Below are 10,156 nucleotides of genomic sequence, written 5' to 3' on the forward strand. Positions count from 1 at the left end.
AAATAATTTAAATTTTAATTATTCTTTATTCGTTGTTTTTACGTATGTGTCAAAATTCTTAAATATTATTCGTCACTTTTGCTTAGGTGGCGAGTGATTTTTTTAATTCTAAAATAAATTATTAATCTAATTTTTCATTGGTTGAAACTATACCTTTTTTATGTGTATAGATAATTATTACTTAGTTTTTTTTTTTTTGTTTTTTAAGAGAAGATAATTATTGGTTTTTTAAAATAATTTAAATTTTAGTTATTCTCTATTCGTTGTTTTAACGTATGTGTCAAATTTCTTAAATATTATTCGTCACTTTTGCTTAGGTGGCGAGTGATTTTTTTAATTCTAAAATAAATTATTAATCTAATTTTTCGTTGGTGAAAACTATACCTTTTCTTATGTGGCGCTCTCAATGCTCTCCAAAAATGCCTACTTTATTAAATTTTAAGAGAAGATAATTATTGGTTTTTTAAAATAATTTAAATTTTAATTATTCTCTATTCGTTGTTTTTACGTATGTGTCAAAATTCTTAAATATTATTCGTCACTTTTGCTTAGGTGGCGAGTGATTTTTTTAATTCTAAAATAAATTATTAATCTAATTTTTCATTGGTCGAAACTATACCTTTTCTTATGTGGCGCTCTCAATGCTCTCCAAAAATGCCTACTTTATATATATATATATATATATATATATATATTAGATAGATTAGATTTAATTTCATCCTTCGAAATTAGTTTTATCATTTTTTTTTGATGAGCTGAAATCAATTTTAAATTTTACTGTTTTTTAATGAACTAAAATTATTTTTACTAAACAAAATTTATTTTACAAGAACAATTGAATAGGCATATGGCCCTGTTTAGCGTCCAAAAAAAAAAACACATAGACATAGCCCTGTTTACTCGGACATTACCCAAATTAAAAACGTCACAGTTGCACAACTATAACCCTAATTGGCACTCCTCTTTCTTCTTCCTCTCGAAATCGTTCCTCTTTCCTCTCTAAATCACAGAGAAAATGGTAAATTTTTCGCAATTTCTTCTCCCCAATTTATTAAAGCAGTGTTATTTTTCATCAATTTAATTGTTCGGCTGATTCTTTTTCCCCTTTTTTATAAAATTTTGCAGGCCGATTCTCAGCGCAAGAGGTTAATCTCTCCTTAAATCTTTAATTTTTTCAAATTAATCGCTATTAAGATATTTCTTGCTGCTCTTTGATTAATTTTCGATGTATTGATTTCTGCGATCCGCCCAATTTGATGGAGTTTTATCTAATTTTAGGGTTTTGCGGTTAAGGTTGCATCAATTAGAATTGTGTTTGCATCAATATTTTAATTGTTGTTCGGATTGTGAATTAATAACTTTTGGGAATGAATTTTCCTCTTTGACTATATTTCCTTTAGATTGTCATTCAGAGTTTAGTTTGTCTGATAACTTTTTGAATGTTATATGCAATTTAGGAGAGCTATTGTTTGAATTTCTTACGAAAGCTGGTGATGGAAAGGCCACTTTGATGTGAGCAATCGTGAAGACTATTATGGAAAGGCCAGATAATTTTGAGATTATTTGTCGAGTCCGATAATTCGATTTTATATCTATCTATCTATCTAATGCTATCATCTGTGTTGGGATTAAAAAAGTACTCCTGTATAATTTAATAACAGGAAAGCTTGACTTAGACTACATTTAGCTGATTTTGTTGTGATTTTTCCTTCATTCTTGAGTGTAAGATTACAGTAGTTGATAATTGATATCAATAGGGGGAAGAAATGAGTAAAATTTAAGGGGAAAAGATGAGCAGTAGGAAATAAAAGCTAATTTATTTAAGAATATCTTCTTTTGTTAAGGATGTAAAGGCGTAAAGCATGTCACCTAAGGGCTAAGGCTATGCATCTTCTGTTTACTGTGTACAAACTTGGGAAGAAGCTTGTTTTATTCTTTTAACTTGTTATCCTTTTAATACATTGATTTTATACTAAAGGGTTCTAGACTTCTAGGTGTCCTTTACCTTGATTTGAGTATGACATAAGACATGAGGAACTGGCCTATTGATGATCTTAGAATAGCATAGTCGCATTTTTCTTGGAACTCTTGGTGGGGGGGAGGGGGGATATGTCTTTTCTGTTGGTGTATAATTACTGTATTTTGTTCCCAAGATTTTGCATTTGTATGATGCGCCAAAGTGTGGAAAAATTGGTTCAGTGCCTCTTTTTACGTCAGCTTTTGTAGCTATAGACTGAGCTGCTCAATGGTGATGTAAATTTGGTGACTTGGGATGGCTGTTCGACATGAAATCAGAAATTTGTTTAATCTTTAGGTTCATTGGGGATTTGCTAATTCTTTGATGACTTAATAACTTATTAAAGCTCCTACTTTAAGGATAATTATTACTGATACAAAATTAATCCAACTTTTTGACTAGTGATGTCTTATTGCATATGCTTTGGGTTCTGAAAAATTTGCTATTTGACTCTCTATTAGTCCATTGATGTATGGAAGTCTCCAACTTCTGTTTTCTTTCACTTGAACTTTTCTTATATGTTGGATACTGTAGGTATTCGAGATCTCCATCACCTCGGAAAGCAAGATCTAGGTCTCAGTCCAGGTCTAGATCAATGTCTCCTCCTAGATACCGGTCTCGTTCTCATTCCAGGTCAAGGTCGCCGAGCCGTGGCAGGTTAGCTTGAAGCCTTAAACTATTTTTGTTGTTTACCTTTGTGCTTGACTGCTAATTCTTTATGCAACTGGCAGGGTTGAGACGAATCCTGGAAATACACTTTTTGTTACTGGTCTCTCTTCTAGAGTTACTCAAAGAGAACTTGAGGATTTTTTTTCCAAGGAAGGAAAGGTGACTACTAGATCCATTCTAAAAATTTGATCTTCTAGAAAAGAGACTACATTTCTTTTGGCTCAGTTTAGTTTTAATTTATTTTTATATGTATGCAATATCTACTTTCTCCATTTCTTTTTACTTGTAACGCTTTGACTTTTACACTATTCACATACTCACTCTACTTTGACCGACTTTAGTGATTTATAGTTAAGGAAAAACATTGTCACGTGGGATCCTTTTATATTCGTCTCGGTTTATGCTTTCGTAATGTACAATTATATAATTTTTACTTATTGTAACATAGATATTTATGATTGAAATAATGGATTGGTAAGCGTGAAATGTGAAGTGTTGCAAGTAAAAAGAAAAGGAGGAAGTAATATATAGATGGACCTCACAAATCTGAATTTTCAAATTTGATAAGTTATTTTTCATATCAACGTCAATTTGATTAAAAGAAAAAAGCTTCGTATTTTTCTGTGTTTTTTGTTTTTTTGCTTTTCACACTTCTTACTTCACGCTTGCCAATGCAATATATATCAACACCTATATATCTAATTAGCATCAAGTAAAAATTATAAAAATGTGATATAGTAAGAAATTATATATCGATGCTAATCTAACACAATCAATTAATCAATCAATCAAAGCGTTAATCCCATAAGTGGGAGAGGCGAATCTAACACCATGACTTTAAATCATCAAAACTAGTTGAAGAAGAGTAAGTAACTACTATTTAGGATCTATATTGGAGTTTCATTTTGCATACCACAGTCCATTATTTTGATATTCTTGATTGTATTGTATTGTATTGTTTTGGTTTCAGGTAAGCTCAGTATTCTTGGTCATGGAGCCACGTACACGCATATCAAGAGGCTTTGCCTTTGTGACTATGGACACTGTTGAAGATGCGGATCGTTGTATCAAGTACCTCAATCAATCTGTTCTTGAAGGTCGCTACATCACTGTTGAGAAGGTATTTTTGCTTTTGTTGGCATATTGTATTGGAAGAGGTATATTGACCTTCTCCGTTAACTTGGAGGTTTTTGGTTACATTCAGACTACATTGCATCAGCTTTGTTGGCAGCAATCAAAGATGATGAGTTTCATCCATCTCAACTTTAGACAAACAGCTTGATCAAACGGCCAGCTAAACATATATCTCATGCATCTGATCAACTAAACATAGCAAATATTGCCCAACAACTTAGAACAACCGCATTCACCATCAACTCAACTAATCAACGGAAATTTTCAACATTCAACATTTCTAGACAAGCATTTATGGTACTTGATACCATATGTTGGTATTGCTATTCTCGTATAGCTTAAGGCTTGTTTGGTTGGTTGCTGTTCCAATATAACTGAAATACTTTCTTTTGCCTTGACGTATATCAATTAGCTGATTTGTCTGCCATTTTATGTGTCATATTTGTGTATATTTATGCCATAGAACAGATTTTGAAAACTTAAACCTTGTTACATCAGCAGCTCTTCCTGTCTTGATAGTTGAGCACTCTGGGATTCTGTACCTCACTATCTACCTTTTATTTTTCTTTCTTCAAGGCTTGGAGCTCCGTACATTTGTCCTTGGTTTGGACTTGTCGTCCAGTTTTTATTTTCCTTGCATTTTATTCCCCTCTCTCCTGACTACCAATGGTTATGTTTCTCTGACTTGTTAGAAGTCTTTGTCTTTTTCTTGGTTATACCATTTTTTTTTTCTTTTCGTATTAGTTTCTTCTGGGAATTATGCTTGAGTATCTATTACTATGTGCATCTGTGGTGTTGAGTCCCATTGGTGTTATACAGTAATTTTTGAGTTTTTGTTTATAGATCTTAAGTGACTAATAGTTTAGAGATTACCTGCTTTATTTTTATGTTAATTTTAGTTGTACTTCCGATTTAGTGTTTTTAGTAAATGCAGCAGGGAGTGTGAATTGGCAGTAGTTATTTTCATAGGATTACTCCAAATTTTAGAAGTTTACTTCTCCAAGAACTTAATAGTTAGCTGCCAATTATGTCAGTTTAAACTTGTTTCAATGGCTTTGGAATCTGCTAAGCATTAAGTTAGATCACCAGTGGTACTCACTTGTTATAGAAAGGAGGTTAGGCCGTTAGGGGCAGTCAGGATTTTGCATAATAGTATGCTGGATATTGTATAAATTGGTTTTGAGGAAGGCAGGAGTGGATTTCAGCAAAGAAGGAAGTTAGAAAGACTATTGAAGTAGATAGGTAGTTAATGTTATAAATTGTTGAATATGCTCGGAGGGAGGATATCCTCCCTTGAAGTGTGCTTAGCTTGAAAAGAGTAATTAGTTAGATTACACTAAATATATAATACTACCTCGGTTACATATTATTTTCGATTTGACGTAAAGTTGAGAAGAAAAATTTCTAATTGTTGCAAATAATATGAAACGGAGGTAGTACAAGTTTATTTATCTTCTGGTACAAGCTTACATTTCTTGAAGAAATACATTATATATTTATATATACAATGTGCTTTATTTCCCTTTTAATGCTCAGTGCATAGTGCATCGAGAGGCTTGCCTAGGCATTGGGGCACAAGGTGATATGGGTCATGTGGCTTTTGGTTTAGGCAGTTTTAGTTAGGCACACAAACTTAATGAGGCGCACTGCACTTAAGTGCGTCTAAGACTCTAAGGTGTAACCCATATTGCTTATGGCACTTTAAGCCTATGTATACATTTGGTTATTTTTGCTCTGGAATCAGAATATGGTATGTGGTTGTTGTACATTTGCTTCCTATGTCTCATTGTATACCCATAGGTTGCCTTTCTCTGTTCTGCTTTCAACTGCTTTCTTCCTGTGCTGTATGATTTTAGTGACTATTTGAGTAACATAGAGTGCTTCTTTTCTGCTTATATGCCATATACTTGACACTGTTTTAGAATTTGCATTGAGAATAGTTTGAGTGAGATGTTTGTCTTGTTTTTCAGTCAAGGAGAAAACGACCAAGGACACCGACACCCGGACAGTATCTTGGCTTAGGTAAAATCTGGGCTCTCTCTCTCTTTTTTTTTTTTTTTTTTTTTTTTCCTTTTTCTTTTCTTGCAGATCTTTTTATGTATTGACCCAGCTACATCTTTTCCATTTTATATTTGAATGATGAATGATGTAATTTTACAGGACATCGACGTAAATTCCGTGGTGGGTATGGTGGCCGTGATGACTATGATCATAGGAGGTCACCAAGACGTTCACCTTATCGAGGTAGTCGAGGTTATTCTCCTCGTCGCTCCCCTTATGCTGAAAGGTCAAGGAGGTACAGGTCAAGGTCCTACTCTCCTTATGGAAGCCCAGACAGAGGATATGGGCGTCGCTCTGGTGCCTATGGCAGATAAGAGAATTGTTGTAAGCTATTTGGAGATGAATGGGGACTATAATACTCTCTTGTCAAACCATGTTAGTGTCTAGAATGTGTATTTTGGTGCCTTTTATAGTTCTAGCTGTTCAACCCTTGGTTCTGACTTTGTAGCGACGCTTTTTGCAACATGCTCTTTGTTAAGATCGTTTAAAGGTTGCACTATATGACTCAAGTATTTACAGAGATATGTATCTGCTTCTTAGTGAACTCAAGGCTGAATTCTCTTGCTGTTTGGAGGTTTCTGGTGTTGGTTACATGCTTTATTTTTTATTTTACGGTGGCTTGGTAGTGGTTAGTATTCAGCAGGGTATGTTTTTTCTCCAAAATATAAATAATTTTGCAGTAAATATCTTTTATAATGTCCACTGATTTAAACCTTTTGATCTTCAAAACTCAGTCTTGTCACAAAAATTGTACGTAGTAATTTTGATTGCCTAATTAAACTCTGTTGAAACTTGAAACTCTCAATTATTAATAGTTTTTGTGTATGCAATTGTATTATTTTGTTCCAATCATATGGTTAATAGATGATTTGAGCGAAATTAAAGATTGCACTTAGTAAATTTCAATTGTGATGCCTTTGATTCGTATCAAATACTCCCAATAGTTCTATTTCTATATACTACCTCCGGATCGTATTATATGCAACTTTGGAATTTTTTATATCTCATAAATAATACCCCAAAGTTGCATATAATATGATCCGGAGGTAGTATAAAGATGTGCATCACTTTTGACTTGCATTATTCACGTACTAAATTTACTTTGATTTAATGCATAAAAAACTAATGTTGCTATGAAATTTTTTGTAAAATTAATTATAAAGTATATTTTAATTATATTAAATTTTTATAATTTAAAATAATAAATAATTAGAGATAAATGGATAAAGTTGTACATCAGTGATGCCTATAGTGGGGCTCAAGTTCAGTTAAAAATATCTTGGTCGAAAATACAATGGATTTATGCATAATACATAAACATGGGAACGGGCTGTGCCGGTACGCGGGCGGCACAGCCCGGCACGGCACGACGGCCCACCTGTGGGCCGTAGGCCGTGCCGTGAACACTTTTTTGGAAATCGGCACGGGCAGGGCACGTAGCACGGCGGGCGGCACGGTGGCCGGCACGTGGGCCGGCACGCTGGCACGACCCGCCGGCACGGCACGAGGCACGGCCGGGTACGGCACGGCACGACACTATTGTACGATTTTTAATTATCATTAATTATTTTGTATTATTAAATTATCGTACATTCGTACCGGCTACCGTCATATAATAAAATAAGTTATTCTTCAATTTTTTGTGTTTTTGGATTATCGTACTCGTATTTTTTTTATTATATGCATTGTTGTTTTTTGCTAAATTAATAAAATTGTTTTTATTTATTTATATAAACTTAAACATAATTATTAATTAGATAAATAATTTATATAACCTAAATTAAAATAAAGTTGTTCAAAAAATATAAACAAATTATATTAACATAAACATTAACATAAATTAATCACATATATTAAGTTGTACTACAAAAAATATATATCGTTTAATTCGATTTTTTTTTTCATTTATTCAAAAAAAAAATTAAAAAGGGTGACACGATTTAGCCCGCGGCTCGGCACGGCACGGCCTGCAAGGCACGTAGGCTGTGCCGTGACATGGGCTGGGGTGTGCCAATTTCAGGCACGGCACGGCACGGCCCGCCGCGGAGCCGGCACGGCACGGCACGGCCCGTTGCCCATGTTTTACATCTATATGAAAAATCTTGACAACCACCATTGATTTTTACTACGCATTTGCTTCAATATAATATAATATCTGGAAACAAAAATTTAGAATTCCACTCTCAAGACAAATTGTTCTTGTAAAGCCATATATGTGATAAGAAGTGAAAGTTACTATGGTGTCTAGATAGATCTTAATTAAAGATCAATAAATGAGATGGGCCTTAATAAGATTATGGAGTACTAATTTTAAGAGTCAACTACGTTGAAGATATGGACAATTTATCTAGGAAATCCAGTCACCTTATGGTCTAATTCACATTGTTCAATTTAATTAATAGAACACAAGTTACTAGTACTTCCTCCGTTTTTAAATATTTGCTCCACTTTCCTTTTTCGGCCGTTTTTAAATACTTGCTTCATTTCCTTTTTTGGAAAGCTTTTACAATATTTAAATCATTTCTCATACTTAGTGGATCCAACATAATACTCTCTTTCATCCTATTCTTCCACTACTTTGGTTTTTTACAATTTTTTATTCTTTCAACTACCCTAATACCTCCATATTTTATTACTTTCTCCAATTTCTCCTAAAAGTCCGCGCATGGAGAAATGGAGCAAGTATTTAAAAACGGAGGGAGTAGTTTTTAACTGAACTGGATTTAATTAAACTAAACTTAAATTCCTAAAAAAAAATGAAATTAATTAAGTTGAACCGAAATGTCATGTTTAATTGAATAGAGTTGAGCTGATACGAATTAAACTAAACTTAATAGAATTATTTTGAACTGAATTAAACTGAACTAAAAATAAGTGCAAAAGAATATTTGAATTAAGAAGATGGTTAGAGAAATGGGAAATTGTACTCCAACGTTTGAATAAAACGAGTACAAATGAAACAGAGATCGAACACAAGTGTGTGGGAAGTGTGTAAGATGTAATAAATGGAGAAAAAACAGTAAAGGATGAATTTATTTTGGAGGGAATCTTTGTCTGACTGCAAAAGACTTACAGTTACATTTCAGTCGCCCTCCTTCATTTTCTTATTTTTTTTAGGGACTCTCCAGATCCCCCCTCTCCCTTGTCAACCATCTTATTTATTTCTTCTTCCAACCTTTTTTATATTTTCATTTTTGTTTTGTAAATAAAAAAAAAAAAACTGTTTATTTATTAATTTATTATTACCCAACGCTCCTCCATTCCCCTCATTTACTCTTCTCAACAACTTCTACAATATTCTCCACTCCATAAGTTATACGGAGGATTTCAAATTCCAAGCAATAATCACTTTTTGTGTTCTTACTTCAATTCTTCTCTTTAGATTATTTGTCCTCACAAATCACAACGTCTTAATTTCACTTATTTGAACTTAGTTTAAGTTGTGCATATGTTATACACTTATTTGAACTTATAAGCAGTAAGCTTAACTTCCTGCAATATAATAATTTATCGTATTGTAAGCCCACGGCACAACCAGGGTTATAATAAAATAAGGTTATAGGTTATTTTGACTTTAATCACCTCCAAAAAACGATTTATTGGCTTTTAACACCTGCCTAAAAAAAATACCAACAAAATTTCCGAAAATTGGATTTTACTACCAACTAACGGGTTCCGTCCATGAATCCGTTAGAAGGGTCCACCTTTTTTACGTTTCCTCTTCATTTTCCCTGATCTTATATGTCAACCAACCGACAACGAAATCTACTTACCTTGGTTGGTGGGAATTTCGTGTAGGGCTAAGGAGGGGTCAGAATTTGATGTGGGCTAGAAAGTGGTCGGAATTAGGTGATGGCTAGGGTTTTAGCTAGGAGTGCGAAATTTGGTGGTGGCTAGGGTTTTAAGAGTGGTCGGAATTATGAGGGGGCTTTTATGGGTGGTCGGAATTTGGTGGCAAGAGGGTTTTGAGGTCGGAAATTGGTGGAAAAGGGGGTCGGAATCCGGTGGTTGTGGCTGCGCGATGGCTGTTGTGTGGTGAATCGGTGTTGGGGCTGGTAGCCGGTTCGACGATGGGGTTAGTAGCCGGCTTGGCGATGGCAACAGCTGCCGGTTGATGGCTGGATTTTTTTTATTAATATTTTTTTATTTAAAAAATCTACCCAATAATATGGTGACACGTTTACATGGTAGACTCCACTAACGGATTTATGGACGGAATCTGTTAGTTGGAAATAATTGGTGGTTTTTTTTTTTTTTTTTTTTTTTTGTATGTGG

The 10,156-nt window shown here is 33.9% G+C and overlaps 1 protein-coding gene across 1 annotated transcript; it reads left to right on the forward strand.

Moving 5' to 3' along the window:
* The first annotated feature begins 865 nt into the window (after positions 1 to 865).
* LOC110703629 (serine/arginine-rich splicing factor SR45a) lies at positions 866 to 6,472 on the forward strand. The gene is made up of 7 exons (XM_021881419.1): positions 866 to 1,018; positions 1,126 to 1,145; positions 2,552 to 2,674; positions 2,749 to 2,845; positions 3,657 to 3,806; positions 5,791 to 5,842; positions 5,981 to 6,472. The coding sequence occupies exons 1-7, from the start codon at positions 1,016 to 1,018 to the stop codon at positions 6,193 to 6,195; spliced, it is 660 nt and encodes a 219-aa protein (XP_021737111.1). The 5' UTR covers positions 866 to 1,015; the 3' UTR covers positions 6,196 to 6,472.
* Positions 6,473 to 10,156: the final 3,684 nt, after the last annotated feature.

The sequence above is a fragment of the Chenopodium quinoa genome, unplaced genomic scaffold, assembly GCF_001683475.1.
Source record: "Chenopodium quinoa cultivar QQ74 unplaced genomic scaffold, ASM168347v1, whole genome shotgun sequence".
NCBI lineage: Eukaryota > Viridiplantae > Streptophyta > Magnoliopsida > Caryophyllales > Amaranthaceae > Chenopodium > Chenopodium quinoa.

Excerpts from the sequence above, each read along its gene's own strand:
- LOC110703629 (XM_021881419.1), top strand. Across the intron at positions 3,807-5,790 it reads GCTACATCACTGTTGAGAAG|TCAAGGAGAAAACGACCAAG; the intron begins GTATTTTTGCTT and ends CTTGTTTTTCAG. Across the intron at positions 5,843-5,980 it reads CGGACAGTATCTTGGCTTAG|GACATCGACGTAAATTCCGT; the intron begins GTAAAATCTGGG and ends GTAATTTTACAG.